At 33.4% G+C, this 26,380-nt stretch overlaps 1 protein-coding gene and 2 long non-coding RNA genes across 7 annotated transcripts in view; 1 reads left to right on the forward strand and 2 right to left on the reverse strand.

The window, feature by feature from the left end:
* Positions 1–3,602, reverse strand: part of LOC144554085 (uncharacterized) — a 44,547-nt gene extending 40,945 nt beyond the window's left edge. The window contains exon 1 of the long non-coding RNA XR_013511531.1: positions 3,518–3,602. This is a non-coding gene — a long non-coding RNA (uncharacterized LOC144554085). The remainder of the gene's footprint in view (positions 1–3,517) is intronic.
* Positions 1–26,380, forward strand: part of LOC144554075 (glucan endo-1,3-beta-glucosidase-like) — an 83,908-nt gene that overhangs the window by 42,711 nt on the left and 14,817 nt on the right. The window contains exons 1-3 of one of the 3 annotated variants that reach the window (XM_078302301.1): positions 1,552–1,685; positions 2,036–2,291; positions 2,864–3,646. The exons of 1 other annotated variant lie outside the window; for it this stretch is intronic. In XM_078302301.1, the coding sequence (XP_078158427.1) occupies positions 1,607–1,685; positions 2,036–2,291; positions 2,864–3,527 (999 nt within the window). In that variant the 5' untranslated portion in view covers positions 1,552–1,606 and the 3' untranslated portion in view covers positions 3,528–3,646. Of the gene's footprint in view, positions 1–1,551; positions 1,686–2,035; positions 2,292–2,863; positions 3,647–26,380 lie in introns of those variants that run through there. One more of the 3 variants, XM_078302298.1, reaches the window with a different exon arrangement.
* Positions 17,023–20,286, reverse strand: LOC144554544 (uncharacterized). 3 transcript variants are annotated; one of them, XR_013511640.1, is made up of 7 exons: positions 19,653–20,286; positions 19,358–19,406; positions 19,181–19,257; positions 19,065–19,104; positions 18,669–18,763; positions 18,198–18,317; positions 17,517–18,084 (listed from the first exon to the last, which is right to left on the reverse strand). It is a non-coding gene; the product is annotated as an uncharacterized LOC144554544 (long non-coding RNA). The 3 variants fall into 3 exon arrangements; XR_013511641.1 differs by lacking the exons at positions 17,517–18,084; positions 19,065–19,104 and adding an exon at positions 17,023–17,494 and having other exon boundaries at positions 19,653–20,284; XR_013511639.1 differs by lacking the exon at positions 19,065–19,104 and having other exon boundaries at positions 17,518–18,084; positions 19,653–20,283.

The raw sequence follows: 26,380 nt of genomic DNA on the forward strand, positions 1-26,380 counted from the left end.
TGCATTTTTTCCTTTAGTTTACTGTATTTTTGACAACCCTCTCAAACTATACCCTTTTTGCCCTTTTTGCACGAGGTCAATTTCTAATTCGGTGGTCAAAAACAGGCAAAAATCTTAAATTTTTGATTGATCCATGTAGCAGACAAGTTTGTTTTGATGTATGGAATTCCATCATCTACATATACTATACAAGTGGTCCATTATGGAGATAAAGTAGACAAACCTAAGGTCAACTATACAGGAGTCACAAAATTAAGGTCCACCCGTGATAGATATGGGTTAGACTGGTAGTTGGGCCTTTGCATACAGATGTCATATTGTGCATATCAAATTTCTATACATGGAATTAATGTAGAACTTAATTAACCTCCAAAAAATTAAAATTCCCATTAATTGCATCTAAATGTGGAGCTGTACCACCTATAATGTCTATGTATTATTAATTCACCAACATAATTAAATCACCAATTGAATATAGCTCCTAATAATTAACATGGTATTGTCAATATATATCATCAATTAATTATGCCCTTTCCTCTTGCAACATGAAGTTTGTTATCTGATTGTTACTAGTCTAGGTGACTTTGGTGAGGTCTAATGGAAGTTAGGCACAGGAATTGACCTGTAAAACGGAGTTATTGGTACAATCTCTACAACATTTTACTGTTAATAGGCAACGGGACAGATATAAAGAATTTCTCTTCATGTCATCTTTAAATTTATTATGCCCCTGCCATCACTTCCAAGTTGAAGACTTATATAATATTATGATATACTTTCTATTTTCCTTCCTCATTCCTCGTCTCAGTAGGTTTGGACGGAATAATAAAAGTTTGGCACAGGGATTGACCTCACTTGTATATATGTAGGAGGTTGTCGTCTAGATTTTGATTAATTTTGCATTTTCTCATTAATTTCACCGCGATATACGGGGTAGACCGGTAGTTGTTCTTCTGTACTAGATCATGTATGATCATGAACAAATTGTAATGTATATCAACCTAAATATTTGAAAAAACTTGATGAACAATAGATAGATTGAACTTAGGTGTTGCCACTGCCCTGCCTTTTTGTTATTTGGATAAATATGCTTTTATCATGAAAAAAGAAAATGTACACATAATTATTATATATAAACTATGACATCTTCAAAATTGATACTCTGTTATTTGACCCCATCATATATATATATGTGTGTGTCGAAATCTTCATCAATGTAGCATTAACTTAAAGTGGTCTGATGTAGCATTGAACTGAGATGGCTCCATCATCAGAATTGTAATCATCTAGTGCAAACAAAATTTAATGAAGTGAGACCGAGGTTACAGGAAACTATAGTTTGTAGAGGATCCATGAGACAGCTGGAGATTGCAAATTGACAATGCTTCCAAACCTTAATTGGCGCTGGACGTGCTAACTAAGAATTGACTTGAACTCTATTAGTCAAGCATGAAATATATGGATATAGAATAAATTATTTTTTCTCTTTCTGGCGTTGTCCATATAAGGAGTTCATATGCATGATCATCCATGACAAGTTTCGAACTGATTTCCCTTTTAAGAAACTAAAATAGTTGAATAAGAGTAAGCTTATTGCATCTTCTCCATGGCACATAGATCCAATGCTCTTTCCATGGTGGCAGTACTCACTTTGCTTGTTAGCATCCTTGCTAGCTACCCCAGAAGTATCTCTCCTTTCTTTCTATCTCTTTTGTTCACACACACAATAAACATCTTGTTCTGTTTAAACTTGCTAGAGAGCATATACCATCATAAGATAGCTCTTATTGATTGAATATTTAGGTTGTAGAAAGCTTTAGCCTTTAAGACACTTAATGCCTATGGAATCGGTTGCTAGCTAGGTATTCCAAATCCTTGTACATCACACGTGAATGTCCATTTTAGTTTTAAGAATCAACCAAACAGATCCTTTAATTCCTCAATTACCACAGTTGGTCCACCAAGCCAATAAATTAATGTATGCATGTAATAAGAAACCTATTGAAAAGTACGTATGTATGTCTTCCTTTGGCAGGTGCGCAATCAATAGGCGTATGCTACGGGTTGAATGGTAACAACCTTCCTTCACAAGCTGATGTGGTGAAGCTGTACCAGTCCAATGGCATCACTGGAATGCGTATATATGGCGCCGACAGTGCCACTCTGACTGCACTCAAAGGCACTAATATCAATCTCATCATGGGTGTCGACCTCTCTGAAGCTTCGAGTCCTTCAGCAGCTGACACCTGGGTGAAGAACAATGTCAAACCCTACCCTGATGTCTCTTTCAAGTACGGATCTGAGTATTTTTTTTCCATTCGAAATAATGATCTGAATTTTTTTACTACAAGTTCAGTGCAAAATCCTAGAAGAAAATCCTAAAATTTACTCCCCAGGATATATTATTAGTAAGAGTGAGGCTATGGTACTACTTGCGTGGCACGGCTTGTCTATACTAGGGATCAATTTCTCTGTTTTGAAAGATCAAAGAGTCAATCTGAACTATTCATAATATGATCTCCATTTGAAAATTTAGTTGTATATCAAAATTTACTATTTTTTTAGAAAGGTAGAAAATCACTTGATCTAAAAATTCTAGACCAATAAAAAGTAGTGATTTTATATCTATAAAAAAAGTAAAAAAAATTCTAAAAAATATTTCAAATTTGGTCTGCAAGTACATTTTTGTATGAAGATTATGTTTGAAATTGAACATATTGATCCATAGTATGGACCAATCTGTGCTATGGATATCACTATATAGCCTCACTCTTATTAGTATTTAATATTAGCCAACAATTCATATAACTTATTTGCTTGTAACATAACACAAATCACAATAAAATTGATGTTCCTTTAACAGATACATTGCAGTAGGCAATGAGGTAAGTGGTGGTGACGTGTCAAATATCCTCCCAGCAATGCAGAACATATACAACTCGCTCTCCTCTGCCGGCCTTAGCTCAATCCAGGTCTCGACTTCGGTCTCCTTTGGTGTAGTGGGTACCTCGTACCCTCCTTCAGCGGGTGCATTCTCTTCGGATGCTTCATACATGTCATCCATAGTTCAGTACCTTGCATCAATAAATGCCCCCCTCCTGGCAAATATACACCCCTACTTGAGTTATGCCAGCAACACAGGACAGATCAGGCTTGACTATGCATTGTTCACCGCACCTGGCACCGTGGTGACAGACGGATCAAACAATTATCAGAATCTCTTTGATGCACAGGTGGATGCGCTTTACTCGGCAATGGAGAAGGTTGGAGGATCAAATGTTGGTCTTGTTATTTCAGAGAGTGGCTGGCCATCTGCTGGTGGGACCGGCACAACTATGGGTAATGCACAGACATACAACCAGAATTTGATTAATCATGTTGGTAAAGGCACGCCTAAGAGATCAACAGCCTTGGAGACTTACATCTTTGCAATGTTTAATGAAAATGAGAAGTCGGCAGGTATAGAGCAGAACTGGGGGCTGTTCAATCCTGACCAATCGCCAGTGTACTCCATTACCTTCAACTGAGAATATTACCATTCGTGAGAGCCACAGAGTACTATATATGCTGTTGATGGGAACATACAAAATACTTTATTCCAATTGTATGTAATAGTTCAATAAGTGCACGCAAGCATGCATGTTTTATTCTTTGGGAGGAAGTTAATAAAATTTGGATATTTTTGTTGCAATTTGCGTCCCTATGCCTATGATAAAAGTTTGTGCTGTCATGTTGTGCCGTGGCTTGGATCACATGACGTGCTGTTGTTTAGATCATGTGTCATGCTGTAATCAAGTTAAGTTTTCACAAGCCGTGTCGTGGCCAAGATTATCAAAATAGTCACGATACTTTAGTCATATCAGGACCACACGTGCCGTGACTGCTCAGTTAGTCACATTTAACTACTTTTTCGAAATTTAAATGTTCCAAGGAAAAAAAAAACAGAAAGAATGTTAAAAAGTTGTAAAAAGAAAACTATTAATAGTGGTCACACGACTGCGTGCCATGACCAAGCAAGTTTGCGTGCCATACCGTGACATTCTTTTCCGAAGGTGGTCATGGCATGCGAGTGGAGAGCACTTGACCATATTCTATTTCTAGAGAGGTGCTGAGATGATTGAACCACATGCTCTGTTTCCATTAACATATCGACTTCTTTGCATAGAAGGAAGTATCGGCCGATAGGTATCGGTATCGGCCTTGACCGATTCGATACTGGTCCGATACTACGGATTTGGCATTTTTCGTCCAATTTCTGCCATTCTGGTCCGATACTGGTCACTATTTGGCTGAAACAGAATGAACTTTGCATATCCATTGTATACCCGTAATTAAATATAGGAGAAGCCATGATAGTGTATCAAAACCTTATGTAATATTCCAATAAGTGCTTGTATCTTGAGTTTTTCCTGAATAAGAGGATATAAGTTTTTCTAAGAATGAGATAAGGATCAAAGTTCTCAAATTATTAATACCCGACTGAAAACCATTCAACTGGTTTTGGAAATGGATCTTTCAATCCTACGGAAAGTATTGTTTTTGTCGAATAACTTAAACATATGAATAAGTTGATATTTGAATTATTATTACTTCATATGAATTGCGAGGTATATATATATATATGAGCAATTTTTGGTTACAATATTTTTGTTTGTACATAGAACTACATATCACAAGGAGGATTGAGATCCATCTAATAACGGGTTTACTTGTATAACTTTGAAATTTGACAGTTTAAATACGAGCAAATACTTTGTGGATTTTATGATACAAGTACATTAGTGTTGAGAAAAGAGATTAAGAAATAATATGATTAGCCTCAGAGCCATTTGGCATTTTGTCATTATCGGCTAATTAAAAAATAATAACCCTACATATTATATACATGTTTTATCCGTAAACAGCTTAAAGATCAAGCACAGGACAATGATGTTCTAGATTCATCTCTCATGATACACTTAATTAACATTTCATATTTTCTTTGTATCTTCCACTTTAATTTTTGTATATCCTTCAAATTAAAACAATTGGAATTTATACTGGCCATGCGCTTCTCAGACGGGCTTCATGTCTAGTTTCTGTTGGTGCTTATTAGTAACTACTATTTAAAATATTTTTTAAATTTGGTCAACACGCACATTTTAATATGGAGAACATGTTAAACACTTCTGATCGACTATTTGAACTTTAAAAATATCAAAAATGAATTGGTAGATACCAAGGTCTTGGTCATACCACTATGATCTTAGCCAATTTCTCTCTTTTTATATATATAAATATATATAGAGGTTGGCTACTCTACTTCTATGAACATATTAGGGTATATACTTATAAGTCATTTTTGAATTTTCAGTGTCCAAATGTTTGATCTGAAGCGCTCAACATGTTCTCCATATTAATAGTCGTCTTTGGGCAGTGCAAGTCGCAATCATTTTCTTGCTTGCACAAAGTGCCATTAGTTTCAATTACCACACATTATGCATTTTATATTTCTGCCCTACTATCTAATTAAATTTTCTGATTCTGCTTCCTGTGTCCGAACAACTTATTTAATACACCTTACACAGATGTCAATCACAAATAACAATTTTGAACGCAAGACATGGTATAATCATGGGAAATAAATATGCTATGATCCTAAGGGAATGTAGGGTCCTACGATTCTAAATTCAACCTTTTAGTTTTTTTGAGTTGTACGAATCTCTGTAGAAGTTGTTTTTATGCACGAATCTCAAAACAAATGAAAGGTTGGATTTAGAATCGTAGTACCCTACGATCCCCATTAGAATCATGTGGTAGTCCTTTGTTCAAAGCTTGATGTGACGAGCTAACACATATCCAATATATATATTTTTTAATATGAACGCATATCCGATATTGACGACGAAAATTTAAATAAAAAGAATAATGCATATTTGGTGGTATATATGTATCAGAACTCAATAATTGGTTTTTTTTTTTTAAAAGGCCATAGCCTGGCAAATATGAAACTTCCAAGTCTTACAACAAACTTAATAATTGATTGATGTCTACAATATAATACACCATATAGACAAATTTCCAAGTGGTGCATGTTACTTTCTCACTAGCTGTACTTAATTAATCAAATAATGCCCTGCTGTCCACAAAAAAGACAACCATATACATATAGACAAATTTCCCGTGATGCATTCCGCTGCTATATTTATTATAGTTGATTGTCAGTAAGACATAACCAGTGTGAAATATAAATAATCTCTTTATTTATTTAATTTTACTTATTCCGCTGCTATATTTATTAATTAAGTTTATTGTCAGCAAGAAAACCATTTTAAAAACGAAAAAACTTTAATTGTTCCATTCATCCCGCTTTGATCACAAACCGAGACAACATATTTAATTGTACGTACCACTGAAAATTACACAACTTTAACTAATAAACGTTCATTAATGTGTAGGATGTACCATATTCACTATGAATAAGAGGGCAGATATACTTACAAGAAAATATCTATTGATTTTTTTGTATGTTCCCACAGGAGGATAGGTAACAGATGGATAAGTCCAACTGAATTAAATAATTGAGGCTTAATCTTGATTTTGCTTTGCAATAATCAATTAAAAAAGAAATTAATATTATTTTGTATAGGATACAAGATTCCAAGTCTAATTAACATATTGACCACTAGCTAGGTGAGCAATTGTAAATATTCTTTATTTAAATAATGCTCCAATATTTGTAATTTGTTTTAGTTTCAAATTTGGCACTGTTGAAAGGCCAAAGGATTGTAAATATTCCTTATTTTAATAATGCTCCAATAATTGTTCTTTCAGGAGCTCAAGAAAGCAAAGCTAGAATTGGCACTGCCATGGTTGGTAATGGGAGATTTCAATGTCACCCATAATTTACAGGACAGATCAAATGTCTCATATCCAGTACAGCACATGATGCAGTTCAGAAGGCTCATTGACCAGCTGCAACTAATCGATCTGTAACTGCAAGGAAGAAATTATGCATGGTGTAATGAAAGGGAGGACCCCACCTATGTTAGATTGGCAGATGCCTAATATCAGCTGAATGGGCAGACATGAGACATGTTCCCAAACACATTGGAAAGGGCTGTGATAGCAGCAGTGTCAGATCACACACCCATTGTTTGTGAGAGTCAAACGAAATTCCCATCACCTAATACATTCAGAATAGAAAACATATGGTTGAAGGAAGAATCCTTCCAGGAGTTAGTCAAAGAAGTTTGGGCATCACTGCCAACAGCAGAGCAACTGTGTGATTTGTCAGAGAAATTTTCAAAAATGACAAAAAAAATAACACAGTTTAGGTAGGAATTCAACCAAAGAACAAATTATCAAAGGAAGCTATGTATGGACTGCGTATGCTGGCTAACAAAGCAGGCTGAACAAAGGGGTTTAACTGAGATTGAAAGATTGCTGCAGCAGTGCATGAAACAAAGGCATTCAGAGCTGGTCTTGGACCAGGAGAGAAAATGGAGGCAAAGAGCAAAGCAAAACTGGATAGAAGCAGGGGATAAAAACACCAAGTTACCATCTTCATTGTTCGCAGTATTATCGGAAAATACCACACCGACTTAGCTGGAGCCCGGCTCCTATTTCCTTCATCGTTACCATCGTCAGTGTCCTGGTTCTTACGTTTGTAACGTGAAACACCGCATTTAGGACAAACATGCATGACCTCGTACTCTCCACGGTACAATACACAGTCATTTGGACATGCACGTATTTTTTCGACCTTCAAGCCCATTGGACAGATTAACTTTTTCGCCTGATATATTGTATAGGGTAACTCGTTGTTATCTGGGAGAATTTCTCGTAAAAGCTCTAATAAGGACGTGAAACTCTTGTCGCTCTTACCATTGTCTGCTTTTAAGTTCAACAATTTCAACACAGCTGACAATTTCGAAAATTTGGTACACACGGGATATAACGGCTTTTTGGATTCATTAGACATATACTGAAATTTTTTATAATTTTTATCACTAATTTCATCTTCCACATCACGTAACATGTCCTCTAGATTTTCAGTAAAATCGTATTCTACATTTTCATCAATAATCTCACAAACACCCTCATTGCAATCAAGTTCAATAACATTATCAAAAATTTTAACATTCTCAAAATCATCGTTGGAATAAAGCTCAAAATTATCAACAACTTCTACATTAATATCATCATTGTCTTCCAAAACAAAATTTCTATTGGTAATACTACATTCCCCAATTTTCTCACCATGCATAAACCAACATGTATATCTTTTCTGAAATCCCCAACAAATCAAATGAGTTCTAATTTCTTCTAAGTCCCCAAATCTTTTAAAATTGCTACAATCTCTACAAGGACACAAGATGCCGTTATCATTTGTCTTCACTCTATCACTCTCGGCACATTTTATGAACTCATCAACGCGAGCCAAATATTCTGCACTATCACGTCGCAATTCGTACATCCAACTTCGATCCATCTGTAAATTAAATTAAATGAATGATTCCAATTAATCATGGTGGTCGAACAATTTCTTAGCTTACAAAGGGGCTGGTTTACAATTCTAACCCACTCCTTGAATATTATGCCTCATATGTGAACACATTAATTAGCGGGATTTAATTAGTTCTTGGGAAAAATTCGGCAGCATTTCCCCTTAACTCCCCAAGTATGTGTAAAACCACATACTCCTAGGAGCAATAAGGAGAAATGTTGTCGAACTTTTCTCAAACACTAATTAAATCTGACTAATACGTGTTCACATCCTAAATGAGACACAATATTCAAAGAGCAGTCCCAAACGGGGGACTATCCAAAATTAATCCCTATTGGATTAATTTTGAACGGGCATGGACGTAAAAGCATCAATAGGTCGGTTATTGGACCACAATATACTAATTATTTATATTACCTAAACAGATCAAGCATGCATGCATTAATAAATAATTGACCTAAATAATTAAGCAATAATAAGTACCAGAAAATTAGCGACAGAAAAGAGGAAGACTAACCTAGCAGGATAGAGAGGAGAAATGCAAATTAACTTCAAAGATCTCAGCTCCGGTCTCGATCCTTGTGCGCAAAAATCAGACCAATTCAATACAGAGAGAGAGAGAGAGAGTATTAATTGATCAAAACGGCGCTAGCTGGAAGAAGCTTTTTGTAACCCTAAACCTTTCTACACGGACATTTAATCAAAATGTGTGTAGAAAGTCGAGAGAGCTACACGGACTTTTATATAAACAGCCGTGCATAATTGTTTTTTAACTATTAATTAAAAGAAAAAATCTTTTTTTTATTCTACCTTTCTACACGACTCTTTATTAAACGTCCGTGTAGCATTGTATTTTTTTTAATGTTTTTCAGATGGCAAAACAAACAATTTCCAAAACAGAGACATTTAAAATCCAGAATTCCAAAACATATATAGCAATTTGAACAAAAATTTCAATAAGACTAATTTATACAAAAATTACAAATTCTTATTGAGCATTAATTACAAAAGTTAAATCCATATAAACTAAAAAATTCTATTAAGGACTGGAAGAGGTGAATATATGAAGATTATCCTCCAAAAATTATTCATCCGACTCTTCATCTGGCTCTGAAATTATCCTCCAAAAACACTTTAGCGCACAAATCAGACTAATTAATTGGGGAAATGAAGCAATTCGCATGGGAATTCGAGATGTAGGTTATCAATTATATCGGACCGGTCATCGTATGAGCTCCAAAAATAGTACCTCATCTCTATAGATTTGAGATCCGAAATCATTGATAAACCTAAATTTCCACCCAATTGTTAACTGCGAGAGGAAGAGTACAAATTGATCAATAGGACCGTCAGAGCCGGATAAAGAGTCAAATAAAGAGCCAAACGAAGGACCATCCGACTCTTCATTCGACTCTTTATCCGGTTCTGACGGTCCTTCGTCATCCACCTCTTCATCCGGTTTGAAGGTGCTTCTCCAACTCTTCATTCGGCCGGCTCTGAAATTATCCATTAGGGTTCTTTTCTTTTGGAGGATGAAAATACATGTTTTAATAAATAAAGAGCTAGGTGAAAATAAAAAGTTGGATGGACCTTCAAAAAAAATGGGAAGAGATGGATGAAGAACCTTCAGAGTCGGATGAAGAGTCGTCTGACTCTTCATTCGACTCTTCATCTGGCTCTAAAGGTCCTTCATCTCACCTCTTCCTTTTTTTTTTGAAAATCTTCATCCGACTCTTTATTCAATCAGCTCTTTCTTTATTGAAACATGATTTTCATCCGCCTCTGAAATGATCAGATTATAGAGAGAGAGAGAATTGATCAAATCGGCGCTGGAAGGAGAAGGCATTTTATATAACCAACTTGGTGATGGAAAAGGCGCGCCCTTTAATAACCAAAACCCTAAAATAACCTTTCTACACAGCTTTTTTTTATTAAACATCCGTGTAGCTCTCTAAAAGCTATCCACACTATTAATTAAACAAAAAACCGTGTATAATGGACACCTTTCTACACGGCTTTTTATGAAACGACCGTGTAGCTCTCACAAGCTTTCTACACTTTAATTTAAACAAACATCCGTGTACAATTCCGACCTTTCTTCACGGTTCTTTAATTAAATATCTGTGTGGCTCTCTCAAGTCTTTCTACACTGTTATTTAAATAATAATCCGTGTACATTTCCTAATAAACGTCTGTGTAGCTCTCTCACGGCTTTCTACATTGATTCTTTAGTAAACATTCGTGTAGAGATCCCACACATATTTCGGGCATCCAAAAAATTATAATTTCTCCACGGTTTTGAGGTAAAATTATCAAATCCGTGTAGAATGTGCAGTGTACAATGACCATTTCTGTAGTAGTGATACCACTATGATCTTAGCCAATCTCTCTCTCTCTCTCTCTCTCTCTTTATCTCCATTTTATTATTAAGCACGTTGGATGTCCGATCCGCCAACAGCTACGATTGAAAGTTCAAATTTCGGATTCAATCTCAGCCCTTCAATCACATAATCTGCCTTCTTTTGATTAAATGCATCCGAATAATGTGTAGAAGTCTAAATTTAACTCAAAACATACTCGCCACACGTACCGCCACACAAAAAATTATATTCTCAAATTTAATTTTAATCGTATTGTTTCCTTATTTACTTCTTTCCCTATTTCTCTCTTTCTAATTAGATACGACTCTATCTGTATAATTTGTTTCTTTTTTTCCATTTCTTCCGATGGCAATGGAAATCAAAATACCTTCCGTTGGCAGATCTGATTTGCAATAATATGAATTTTATAAATTCATCAAACAAATTTTGTATATTTTACAAATATAGCAACTCTTTTTATCCACCAGATTTGCAATAATATGAATTTTATGAATTGATCGAACAAATTATGTGAATGATTTATTTATTTATTTATTTATTTACCACCTTATTTGTTTCATTTTGTTGCTAAAAAAAGAACATATGTACTGCCATTGGTCTTTTTATACAACAAGTAAATGTTCAAATTTGATTATAATCAATTTGTTGTCTGCTATACAGATGATGATTCATATGTGTTGGACATTTAATAGACGTTCTTAAGAAGTAAATGCAGAATTTCATTTTTCTAAAATATAGTTGTGATTGTTAACTATTATGATTATCGAATTGCAATTGTCCATATAATTAGTTTTGGTACAATGAGTCCAATACTCCAATATGATTCAAAAGTCCAATTGTAGGATAGTTTATTTTATTTTAAAAACGAATCTCATTCTTGTATGTTTATTGCTAATAAAGTAAAAAAATCCCAATATGAGAAAGAGAAAGAAGAAATAACTGAAACAGTACTCACCTTGATATAATCTTTATTACTGATATATAGTTGGATTGCCGAAATTTTTATAAATACCCAAAACAAATATAAAATTACGGAATCTACCCACTGTTTGAATGAAATTCGAAAAATACCCAATCCGGTTATCCAATAACCGGATTTGTGATAAATTTCCGGTTAATGGATTCCCGGACTCAAAACAATACATCCGGTTAATGGTTAACTGGAAAGTTGTATTATTTTTTTTTAAAACAACATATCCGGTTAATGGTTAACCGGAAAGTTGTATTTTTTTATTTTTTTTTAAAAAAAATAACATATCCATTGGAAATTTGTAAAAAAAAATTTTAAAACAGAATTTTTTTTATTTTTTGTATTGAAATATTAGAAATGTTGAATATATTTCTTTAAAAATAGATGGAATAAATATAATTTGATTTATTAGAAAGACTGCAACAAATAATCCGGATCAATATTTTTCAGGCCGGATTTTTCGCGGCTGTAAGAAAAATTAATATATTTGTTTATGTGTTATTGAAAAAAAATAAAAATGCTTAGATTCCGAGTTATTGATCCCGGTTCAAAAATCACTTCTATGTAATCTAGAAAATATTGTGATCCTTCTAGGACATTTAATTTATAAAAAATTGTATTTATTTTGAGAATTCTTTTTGAATAACAATTATTAAATAACTTAAAGTTTTTGTTTTTTTCAAAAATAGATACAACTTTTCATAAATTAAATGTCCTAGAAGGATCACAATATTTTCTAGATTACATAGAAGTGACTTTTGAACCGGGATCAATAACTCAGAATCTAAGCATTTTTATTTTTTTCCAATAACACATAAAGAAATATATTAATTTTTCTTACAGCCGCGAAAAATCCAGCCTGAAAAATATTGATCCGGATTATTTGTTGCAGTCTTTCTAATAAATCAAATTATATTTATTCCATCTATTTTTAAAGAAATATATTCAACATTTCTAATATTTCAATACAAAAAATAAAAAAAATTCTTTTTTAAAAAAAAATAAAAAAAATTACAAATTTCCAACGGATATGTTGTTTTTTTAAAAAAAAAAAAAAAAAAAATACAACTTTCCGGTTAACCATTAACCGGATATGTTGTTTTAAAAAAAAAAAATACAACTTTCCAGTTAACCATTAACCGGATGTATTGTTTTGAGTCCGGGAATCCATTAACCGGAAATTTGTCACAAATCCGGTTATTGGATAACCGGATTGGGTATTTTTCGAATTTTATTCAAACAGTGGGTAGATTCCATAATTTTATATTTGTTTTGGGTATTTATAAAAATTTCGGGTTGGATTGTAAGGCGAAACCTACTCAGGAGTCATTTGAAATAGAGAAGCTATATAGATTTTTTTAATACAAATTATTTTTAACTAATATATGAAAAATTACAACTTACATAAGAAACATAAAAACTTTAAAAACATATTAATTTTTTATAAAGTTTTATAAAAATTTAATTTTTAATAATTTTATTAATAAAAATAATTGGACGTGGCTACGGTGCTATGGGTAGCTAAGAGGCCTCCGTGCTACGGCTCCGATTTCGAGTTTTCAAAATCCTAACGGTCGATCCGAACCGTTCATCTTGTTCTCCATATTAATATGTGCTTGGAGACCAAATTTTACATTTTTATGAATTTTTTTACTATTTATTAAGCCACTTTGAAAACCCCTGATCCAACGGTGGCTTAACCCAACAGTAAAACCAGAAACTACCGTTGGATCAGCGGTTTTCAAAGTGGCTTAATAAATAGTAAAAAAATTCATAAAAATGTAAAATTTGGTCTCCAAGCACATATTAATATGAAGAACAAGATGAACGGTTCGGATCGACCGTTAGGATTTTGAAAACTCGAAATCCGAGCCGTAGCACGGAGGCCTCTTAGCTACCCGTAGCATATTAGCCAAAACCAAAATAATTGTATAATATTCCGTGACAAACAAATATGCCTTTATAATATATATCCGTAGCAATGCACGGGCACGATACTAGTATATATAAATATATATAGAGGTTGACTACTTTACTTCCATAAGCATATTAGGGTATATACTTATAAGTCATTTTTGCATTTTCAATGTCCAAATGATTGATTTGAAGCGCTCAACATGTTCTCCATATTAATGTGTTTGAAAACCAAATTTTACATTTTTTGGATTTTTATTTTTTACTATTTAAAAAAAAAAAATTCAAAACAGTCATAAAAAATATTAAAAATAATAATAAAAAAAATGAAAAAACCTTGTTTTGAAAAATTCTGAAAAATAATAAAAAATTCAAAAAAATATGTAAAATTTGGTTTCCAAACACATTGATATGAAAAACATATTGAGCACTTCAGATCAACCATTTGATCGAATATCGAAAACGCAAAAATAACTTATAAAAATGCCTTCATATGCTTATGGAAGTAGAGTAGCCAACCTCTATATAGGATATATATTCTTTTTCATCTCTTCAAAAATATTATTTTACAATATACTCTTTGCTTGTTTTGTACTCTGAATCCATTCTGCAAATTAAGATAGACTCATATCAGTAATATTTTATAATAGATTAAAATTTGTATTAAAATAATAATTCTGGTAACCAAATTCATTTCTTAGAGACTCATGACATTTAGACCAGTAGGATAGTCACATACTACTAGAATCTATTTTTTCTTCGTGGGTTTATATATAAAGAGCTTTTTCAGTTGTGGATGTCCTTGATTTCTGTCTTTGTTGATCCTGATTCGACATTAGAAGTATACAAGGTCTTCAAGTTCTTCCTCGTGTAAGAACGAAATAGCTAAAAATTAGGAATTGAAATAAATAATATTTTCAAATTGTCAGAACTTTTTCGATATTTCCGTTTTATTTTCTATTTCTAATGAAATTTTCTTAATATGAAAAAATAAAGTTTGAATTTTTCTCTATTTTGCTAACCACCATCGGAATAAACATGCTCAGAGTAATGAAGAGGTGCATGTGGTGCGTAAGGTGCCATTAGTTCCGAGGCATCAAGGACATGCGTAGTCGTCTTTGGGCAGTGCAAGTTGCAATCATTTTCTTGCTTGCACAAAGTGCCATTAGTTTCAATTACCAGTACACATTATACATTTTATATTTCTGCCCTACTATCTAATTAAATTTTCTGATTCTGCTTCCTGTGTCCGAACAACTTATTTAATACACCTTACACAGATGTCAATCACAAATATCAATTTTGAATGCAAGACATGGTATAATCATGGGAAATAAATATGCTATTATCCTAAGGGAATGTAGGGTCCTACGATTCTAAATCCAATCTTTTATTTTTTTTGAGTTGTACAAATCTCTGTAGAAGTTGTTTTTATGCACGAATCTCAAAACAAATAAAAGGTTGGATTTAGAATCGTAGGACCCTACGATCCCCATTAGGATCGTAGCAAATTTATTTCCATAATTAATCATGTGGTAGTCCTTTGTTCAAAGCTTGATGTGACGAGCTAACACATATCCAATATATATATATATATATATATATATATACTAGTATCGTGCCCGTGCGTTGCAACGGAAACATATTACAAGATAACAAAAAAATTCTCACACAAAACAACATATTATCATAAAAAAAATTAGACTAAAGGACAAATAATATTTCTTATTTAACATCCATTAAATAACATATTAAATATCATATATATATATATATATATATATATATATATATATATATATAGGGTCCGGCTAATTTGCTGCCGGCACCATTTTAGCCGGAGGTGCTGCCACCATATTTTTTATTTTCTGATATCCAAACAAGAAATTCAAACCGTTAGATGTTTAATCTATATTATAATCTACTTGGAGACCAAATTTTACATTTTTTGGAATTTTTTTACTATTTATTAAGCTGGTTTGAAAACCGCTGATTTCAGTAAATTTCTGCAGCATTGAAATCAGCGGTTTTCAAACCAGCTTAATAAATAGTAAAAAAATTCCAAAAAATGTAAAATTTGGTCTCCAAGTAGATTATAATATAGATTAAACATATAACGGTTTGGATTTGTTGTTTGAACATCAGAAAATAAAAAAAAGCCCCGGCAGCACCTCCGCTTGAAATGCTGCCAGCAGCAATTTAGCCACAGCCTATATATATATATAGAGGAGGGTTCAAATGCACCCAAATTTTTGTGCACCCAAATGCATCCCATCTTTCAAATTCTTTTTTTCCGTTTTCAAAGTCCTAATAGTCAATCCGAACCGTTAGATGTGATCTATATATTAAGATGTGCCTGGAGACCAAATTTTACATTTTTTGGAATTTTTTTACTATTTATTAAGCCACTTTGAAAATCGCTGATTTTACATTTTCTGGACCATTGGATCAGCGATTTTCAAAGTGGCTTAATAAATAGTAAAAAAATTCCAAAAAATGTAAAATTTGGTCTCCAAGCACATCTTAATATATATATCGCATCTAACAGTTCGGATTGACTATTCGGACTTTGAAAACAGAGAAAAAAGATAAGGTGCATTTGGGTGCATTTGAACCCTCCTCATATATATATATATATATATATATTATCTTATTTACATATTTTCATAAAAAAAATTCTCAAACTAAATGACATATTAACACACAACAAATGGAGCTCCTGTGTCTGAAATCCGCTTCCCCTCTAAACCTAGCCCCGAAATTTTGAAATTAACTAACTATATCATAAATAAATTTTTAAGATTAAAATGCATCTAAGTAATCATTGTTCAACAAAAAATAGAATTTGTGGTCTGCCAACCAAGCCAGCATTGCAATTGTAAACTGAAATACAAATGCAAAATGAATGGTGTAAGTTCTATACTTTGTAGAAAATTGCAATACCAACTTGTGTAATTGAAGATGCATGTCCACTCCAATTGCAACTTACTACAAATTATTTATTAAGTAATCGAAGATGCATGAGTTCGAAGTTACTAATTCGAAAGATAACTTACAGCTCCTTTAGATTTGGGGGGTGGACCAAGGATAAAGGCAATGAACTAATAAGTTCATTATTTTGAAGGTGACTGTAAAATTCTCAATGACATGTTGACAACTTAAATTTTTAACAACTGCAATAATTATTGGGGTTGAATGGAAAAAATAAAAGACACAAATAGACCCACGACACAAAAGAGAGAGGATAACTCTATACTGAGATCAGATAATTCTATAATCAGAACTACTAACATTACACAAGAGAGAAGATAATCAACACAATTAACTACACTAATTACATCAAAACTTAAATAAACTAAGTAGTAAAAGTAAACCCTATAATTACTTCCAAGAACAGAAGAAGGAGAGAAATGGTAATAAAGCCTCTCATCAGAAGCTGCAGCTGAAAGCCACGTGGCAGAAGTCGATCCATCGAATCCTTCTGGTATCGGCTCGGCCGACTCCCACAAGCTGGCGTGCTTGTCGTAAACCTCGACAACACCAAGCTCTTCCCCTTTGTCCCGCAGCATCGAAGGATCCAGAAAGGGATCACTTGGCTTGAATGGTCATGTGCTGGATGAAGTGCGAGGTCTCCTTGGCCTGATCGAGGAGCTGTCACACCTCTACCTCCGCCGTGACCTGGCAGTTCCCCTAGAATTGATGCCGGATCTCACACTTAATTCATTTCCATCCAATTGATCTCTGCGATATAAAGAGAGTTACTGAATCAATACTGGTGAAAACAAAATTTTCTTTTAACAGAATTAATGTTATATTACTCTTTCAAGACGACGTAAACTTTCATGTCATATTACTCTTTCAAGACAAAATTTACATATGATTTTTAAACTATTAATTAGGACTTGCTGATGTTACTTTTGTTTGCAGGTGCATTAGAAAATAAAAAAGATAATAAGAAGTTATTCATGAATTTTCTTTAAAAAAGAATTGAATAACTTCCACTCACATATTTGATCAGTAAATTGCATTTCATCATACCTCCAGACAAATTGACAGCTAATTAAATGATATTCAACTAAAATTGCTTATTAATTGGGCCAGGTTAAATTTTGTCAGTTATAAGGAAAATATATAGAAGTAGAGCATAGTAAACCTTTCAACATTTAAGATCAAATAAGTACCAGAAAAATTCATTGTTTCAGTTTAAATTAAAAAAACAACAGCAAAGACAAACATGAAATTAAGGAATTTGTTGTACAGAAGATGACAGTCCATTTGATTCCAGCATCAATAGAACGCGTAAATTAAACCATAACCAATTGTCCAAATTTCTGCAACATTTTCCATTTATATTTAATTTAAGTTGATTTATCATCTTAGCATAAGATAAAATTCAATAAAAATAAAAATAAAAAGTAATTAGACTTTCGAAAAAGGATAAAACCTTTTCTTCTTAGGGAGTAGCTTATTGTTATTAATCTTGCGATCACCCCTCACTGTAGTAGTGTTGTTCGCACCTTCCTTCCACTTGTCTGGATGATGACCTTTCCCAATTTCTTCTCACCTCAAGAAAACAAAAAAAGAGATAAAAAAATCAAAGATTAGACAAAAAAATAACTCAAGTTTAAGGCTTCTTCTCAAATTGGGGTTAGCGGCAGTCTAACAGGAAACAAGATTAGGGTTAGGGTTCTATTTCAAGCAACGGTGCAGGTTTGCACTTTTGACACCGATAGCACCAAGACTATACTGGGTCAAGTGCTAAGTGCACTGTTGATCTTAACTAAGGCTAAGAGAGGGTTTTAATTGGGAGTTGCTATTTTAAGGGATCCCACTGGCAGGTTTTATGTACCATAAAAAATGAGAATAAATAAATATTTACTGACAAGGAAACATATTATAATGACTTGGAACATACCAATAACAAAAAGTCACTCCGTTCATATGTTGGCAAGCCATGATTTTCTATCTCTTCTCTTTCTTCAGATTTGACCTTGCCAAAGCTAACAATAGCTGAAACATAAAGAAAATACACTTATCACTAATCACATATTTGTATCTCATTCTTATGTATCGCTAGTTTGGCAACAACTACACCCGAACATTCATCCCACTTAATGATCATTTACGTTTACCTAATTTTATGATGTACTGCTGTTGTAAATATATTTTGTTTTTTTTAAAGGAAATTTTATTAGTAGGTGACTGCTTGCTACCTTTAAAAAACAAGACATGTTAAAACTATTGGGCACCAAAGGATCCAATTCCACTAAATTACTTTACAACAACTAAGATATTTGGCATGAATACTTACTTTTAAGGAACTCGGTTACAGGTGGTAATGTCATGAGCAACTGAAAAATTTAAAGCGATAATTTAGTCAAACATTTCATATGTCAGTATTAGACGACATCCTTGGATTAGTGGTACCTCTCCGATTTTTTTTCCCTCTGCAAATGCAATTTCAACTTCTGCATGGCGTAAAATGAACTCTATAGCACCAGCACCTGGTAACACGATTTAAAAATTAATCATTAATTTGGTGTTGTGACAGAGACATCCAGAAAATAAAAAACTTGAAAAATAAACAAAAGTAAGGTAATATACCAAGAGTATCGTATAAAGGAACACAGTAAATTCCATGAGCATTTCAAGCCTACAATAATAGAAAAAAGCAGCATCAACTAAACTCTGTCCAAGCCAATTTGTACTGGTATGATTCTTCATTATTTAGTCCCTACTTTCAATTAACACAAATACACTCATAAAACCCAAACCACAAACCCAAAAAAAAAAAAAATCTGACAAATGTGCTTGGGAACAGTAGTACCATTCCTTGGTACTGTAACTATAACACTCATACGAAGAACTAAATTTCATATCCAAGGTACGAAAAACGTACCTCCATGCTCATGATCCACTCAGGACAATTAGCACCATAAATGTCTTCGGCGAACGTCCGCCTCGTTGCTTGGAATCGGGGGAAGGGGTGGGCAAGAGCGCAGGGAGAGGCGGATAGGAGAGGCAGGGGAGGGCGGGGTCTAGGGTTTGGATCGGTAGACGGGCTTGTGCAGGGGGACAAGTGCGAAGGGAGAGGCAGAGAGGAGAGGGAGGGGAGGGCGGTGTCTAGGGTTTGGATCGGGAGACGGGTTTGTGTAGGGAGCGGGGAAGGGATCGGGGAGAGAGACGGAGTGGCAGAGATCTGAGGCGATTAGGTTTTCTCTCTTTTTTTCTTTGGAAGAAGGGGTCGGGGAGGGAGGGGGGCATAGAGATAATTTGCTGGGAGAGGCGCAGCGCTCCAGCGAAAAAATTTACACATCATAGATTAATTTGCACGATTTTTGATTGAAATCCAACAATGCAGAATCAAAATACCTATGGTAATACATGTAGCGATACGTGTAACGGGTACAATTTTAACTAATTTTGAACTTCTACACGTATAAAGGATGTATTTAATCAAAGAAAGATTTAGATGGCTCAGATTCAATCAACAAAAAAAACAGTAAATCAGAACCCTTGCAGGATCTAGACATTAAGCTCCTTAATAAGGTAGGGATATATATATATATATATATATATATATATATATATTTTAATATGAACGCATATCCGATATTGACGAGGAAAATTTAAATAAAAAGAATAATGCATATTTGGTGGTATGTATCAGAACTCAATAATTGATTTTTGTTTTTTGTTTTTTAAAAGGCCATTGGCCGTTTCATTAAATATGATACTTCCAAGTCTTACAACAAACTTAATAATTGATTGATGTCTACAATGTAATACACCATATAGACAAATTTCCAAGTGGTGCATGTTACTTTCTCACTAGCTGTATTTTTTAATCAAATAATGTCCTGCTGTCCACAAAAAAAAGACAACCATATACATATAGACAAATTTCCCGTGATGCATTCCACTGCTATATTTATTATAGTTGATTGTCAGTAAGACATAACCAGTGTAAAATATAAATAATCTCTTTATTTATTTAATTTTAATTACTGATTCCGCTGCTATATTTATTAATTAAGTTTATTGCCAGCAAGACAACCATTTTAAAAACGAAAAAACTTTAAAAGTTCCATTCACCCCGCTTTGATTACAAACCGAGACAACATATTTAATTGTACGTACCACTGAAAATTACACAACTTTAGTTAATAAACGTTCATTAATGTGTAGGATGTAGCATATTCACTATGAATAAGAGGGCACATATACTTACAAGAAAATATCAATTGATTTTAATTGTACGTACGTACCACTGAAAATACTTACAAGAAAAGATTGCTGCAGCAGTGCATGAAACAAAGGCATTCAGAGCTGGTCTTGGACCAGGAGAGAAAATGGAGGCAAAGAGCAAAGCAAAACTGGATAGAAGCAGGGGATAAAAACACCAAGTTTTTTCACCAAATGGCATCAGCTAGGAAAAGGGGCAACTATATTCAGGAGTGTTCATCGGTTCAGTTCGGTTAAAACCGAACAAAAATAGTCCAACCAAAGTTTTGTTCAGTTTTAAAAACCATAACCGAACCAACCGAATTAAATTAATAAACCGAAAAAAACAGAACTGGAATAATTTCGGTTTATTCGGTTAAACCGAAATAACCAAAAAATTCTAAGACCAGTGAAGAGGAAAAAACTCCGAATCAATTTTACAAGATCACCATCTAAAACTTTACAATAGATCACCACTAACTTTAGCAAGTATTAACCAAATACAAAATTAACCAATCAAAATTCTGAGTTTCATGAGTTCTAGCTGGGCTTTGAAATTTATTTTAATAAAATACACGTAAGTATTGGAGAATTTGAGAAAACAGAAAAAAAAGGAGAACAGATCGAGATTGAGAGAAAAATATAATAAAAGAGATGGACAGAAAGTGAGAGAGGGAGCGAAGAGAGATAGATGCAGCGGAGAGAAAGAGAAAGAGAGAGAGAGAGAGCGGAGATTAGGTGAAGCACGCAAATTGATTTTTCAAAAAAGCAAAAGAGAAGTCCGCAGATCGAGAGAGAACCAATACAGATCTAAAGAGGAAAATAAACCGGACCAACTAAAGAAAACCAAACCAATTGAAGAAAACTTAGTTCGGTCAGTTTGGTTCAGTCAGTTTTGAAAAGTTATAAACCGAATTAACCAATTAAAGAAACCCAAACTATATCAAAAATTGAACCGAACCGGTCCATTTAAACCGAAAAACCGAACCAATTAGTCCAAAGTTTTTTGATTCGGTTAAAAACCAAATAAACCGGATCCAATGAACACCCCTAACTATATTGATGTCATAATGGAAGGGGAGGTGTAGTTGCTTCAACATGCAGATAAAGCAAAGGCTTTCTTCAACCATTTTGTGGGTCTCATAGGCACACAACACAGATAGGAGATGCAGTTTGATTATACTGTGTTATATGACAGTCAGGCAAAGAGGCCTTCCCATCTCACACAGAGGCTTACCTAGGAGGAGCTATTGCAGACAATAAATGGATTGCCAGCAAACAAAGCACCAGGGCTTGATGGATACACAAATGAATTCTATAAGAAGTTTAGATAATTGAATTTGGATTCCTTTTGGACTAGTTGGAGTCGATTTGGACTTAATTGCAAAGAAATATGGCAAAAAAGGACTGAAAATGGCTCTTTGTAAAATTTTTGTACTTTTAGGGACCTATTTGCAAGTTTTCAGGGACTTGAGGCTGTAATTTGAGCTTTTTACAGAGTAGGAGTGTAAATTGAGCTTTCAAGGGCTTGTTTGAAAGGATTTTATGCTGCCAGGGACTGATTTGTAAAGTTCCAACGGCTTCTCTGCAAGTTTTATATCAACAAAGGGGTTTTCATGCAAAAAGGATTTATTTAATTATTTCTAGCCTTTAATTTGTGCTGGGCCTTCAAGATTTGGATCTTGGGCCTTTGAGATGTGCATTGGGCCTTAGATTTAAATTATTGTGCTTTGAGATTAGTGCAGACATGATTTGGTTGAACGGGCATTGAGATGAGACACCTAGGCTCGGGTTAATCCATTTAACTCATTTTAATCACTGATAGAGAGGGCCCCATGTTGTCAGTGAACCGTTGATTTCATTGGTTTGAATATAGACCATCAGATTCATTCCCTTGCTTTGAGATATACATGCTTTGAAATTCATGCTTAAGCTAATATCGGGCTAGGGTTCATATCTGACAAACTAAATCCGGCCGACTCCGGCCATGGCAGCGCTGACCAAAGGCACCATTGAGGTTGTCTTAACGTTAAGATTCCATTCGACCTACTATCGGCGGCCGGCGGCCTCGGCTTCTATAGTGTCTATCGGTACCAACAAGTTCTTGACTCGATTTTGATCGATTCCCTTGTGGTTTTCTTCAATCAAACAACCATTTGAAGTTACATGGAGACACAAAGGACGTTAGAAGCATCAGTTCGAAGTTTGATTAACATTTGAGCTCGGATTGAGTACTTTGCATCATGAACAGGTACCAGAATGGTACCGATGACTGGTACAGGAGCTTTGAGTTTAATTCAAGTACTGGATAGAGACAATTAGACCATCCTGAAGGGATTGGGACAAGACAGGAGTCTCAATTTGGTTTGAATCAGAATTTGGGTCACATAGGAGCATGAAAACATATATTCAGCATATATTCAGCCCCTTTTTGATCCATTTCCTCATGAATTTTGTACATGAGTTGTAGTTTTTGTTTTACAGGATCAAAGATATATATATCAAGAACTTGTATACCAATTTTTATGATTTTAGAGAATTTATTTATATTTCTAAGGATTTTGTTTCTGAAGAGGGGTAGAAATGTCCTTGTGCTGCTGTATTTTTATATTTTTTATTTGATTAACTTTGAAATTAAATTCAGAGCTGAATACAAACTCAATTAATTTAAATTTGGTGTCTATCCTGCTTGGTTTGAAGTCTAGTTTCTGAATATGCAATTTATTTAATATTTCAACCCTTTTAGGGGTCTCAAACTGGCAATGCAGCTGTCAGGGGTCAAATGTCCATTTTTCTGACAAATGGTTCAGCAGCATTTTTCTGAACAGCTAAAATTTGGAGATTAATTCCCGTCAATTGACTACACCAAATTTTATGTTATTCACATGAAAATCTTCCTTGAGTCATGATCTGTATGCACATAAAACAGTTTTGTAAAAATCAATCCAGAGCTATATGAAACATTTGTTTTTGTACAGGGGAATTTGCTGGTAAATGGTTGTTGTTACCATGCTGGTAACCAACTTTAAAAATTAATTAGAAGAGTTCTGCTAAGCCAAATTTCGTATTCTTTATATGAAAATTCTCAGGATAGAGTGCTCTATATTATGGTAAAATTTCATAAATTTTGGAGCTACCTAGCTGGACCAGACAGAAGGTTAAACAAAAGGGCAGACATGGAACATCACTGTTATTTTTGCTGGTTTTATATTTCAAAGGCTGAATTTCAGAAAATCATAACTAATTGTAAAAAAATCCAAAAAATATGAAATTAGTGTCCATTTCATGTATTTTTGAATCCTCTATCTAGCTGTGAAGTCCATTTTTCAATTTGGCCCCTGTACTGATCTACACTAATCATTCTGTCAACAGGGATCATTTTATGCATTCAAAGTATTTCATTGTACCAGTTAGGTTTATATGGCCATTTGGTACTGAGTCCTTGCTTGGTTTGGCACCAGGGACTCTTTCAAACATCTGAATCATGATAGAGAGGTATAGTATATGGTTTAAACACATTTTAACAGCCTTAAGTCACTGTTTTTTTACCAGCAACAAGGGAAATGAAGATCAAAAGGCTTAAAATTCATCAAATCATCTTTTTAACATATTTGAAACATGTCAGAACTTTGAAATTTATAGGAAAGTCCCTGGTTGTTTGAAAATCATGTTTTTATACCTTCTCACTTGATTTCAAAGGACAAGATCATTGAAACTTCATAGGCAAAGGATGTAAATGGCATATGATAGTTATAGCTGCTGCATTTTTACATCTTGAACCTCAGTTTCTCATTATTTGCAAATAAACCCTCCAAAACAGTAAAATTAGCCATTTTGGCAGTATAATCTCACTGTTTTGCTTTCTTTATTTGCAAATAAGTCGTTCCAAGTGGTCATTAGATTGAGAATTCCAAAGGATGTTAGCTGACTCAACTTTAAACAGTCTTTGTGTGTTTATATTTTGATTAAGTCACTTTTTCCCTTTTATTAATCATTTTTATAAAGAGATCATGAGAGTCTGATGACCAAGGATGCCAGCTGGCTCCCTACACTCATCTTTACCTCTAATCAAGTTATAAAAATAATCGGGGGAGGGAGAAAAGAAAAGATCAAAAGAAAAGAAAAGAATAAAAGATGAAATTCATATAATTTTTTGAAGAACGTGCTTATATTACATTTTTCTTGAATTGGACCAGCAAAGAGAAAAAACTTATTATATTTCTTTTTATAACAAAGAAAAAAGAGAGAAAAGACATCTTTATGCATTTTGGACTTATTTTTATATGCACAATCATTTTACTGTTGCATTGATTGCTACAGAAAAAGATTGATGCTTTTGTTGAAGGATTGATGCTTTTGTTATTTTTTTTATGAAGAGTCCATCAAACCTGCTCCATTTAATTGGTCAATGGTCATCTCCATTTCTTCTTATTTTAGCCATTTTTATTTATTTCTAAATGACAACTTTTTCGGGTACAACAGTCCACAACTAATTATCCATAGTTTTTTAAAAAAAAATTGTCATTTAACTTGCGTGAATCCTGTAAATTTTCAATTATGTACTGTAATCTCATATAATGAATCATATATAAAACACCCTTTAAAATTCTAACATCAAACGGAACCACTTTGTGTTCTTGCAACTTGCACAACTTGTCAAACTAACTGTATTTGCTGCGAGACCACTTGGTGTACTTCTCTAACTTACAATTAATGACATATTTAAAACTTTCTAGAACATTTTAAAACCGGACCACTCAAACTTGCAGTTTTTTCAATATAATCCCGGAAATTATGCAAAATTAGTTTTTTTGCATCAAATTTTTTTTTTAATCAAATTTTTTTCCGAAATTAAAATTAGTTTTAATTTTTTCTTCAATTATTAATATTTATATATACATCTATATCCTATAAATTAACACTATAGATACTGTAAAACATACATATGCAAACTATAGAACTTCAATACTATAAAATTCTCAAATATAAACTATAAAACTAACAGATGTAAACTATGAAACTATAAATCTAAAATCTAAAAAACACTATAAAATTGAGATAAATACACTGCAAACTTCAATACTATAAATTTAAAATATATAAACAATAAAACTAACAGATGCAAACTATAAAACATTAATAAATCAACTATTAACAACTACATTGTTAAACATTAGTAACTGTTCACAAGCATAAACTGTTACTATTGAAAACATCACTGTTAAATACTAACAAAAACAAACAATAACATTCTAAATACAAATTCATACATTCCACACAAGCATACTATTCAACATACAAAAACTTTTACTTCATAACCCTTTGTTTAGTATTGTTTGGATGAGTTAGAAGCCTCATCACTCGAACAATGCATTCTTTAGAAATATCATCATGCAAAAAAAT

The sequence above is a fragment of the Carex rostrata genome, chromosome 5, assembly GCF_964058835.1.
Source record: "Carex rostrata chromosome 5, lpCarRost1.2, whole genome shotgun sequence".
In the NCBI taxonomy this organism is placed as follows: domain Eukaryota; kingdom Viridiplantae; phylum Streptophyta; class Magnoliopsida; order Poales; family Cyperaceae; genus Carex; species Carex rostrata.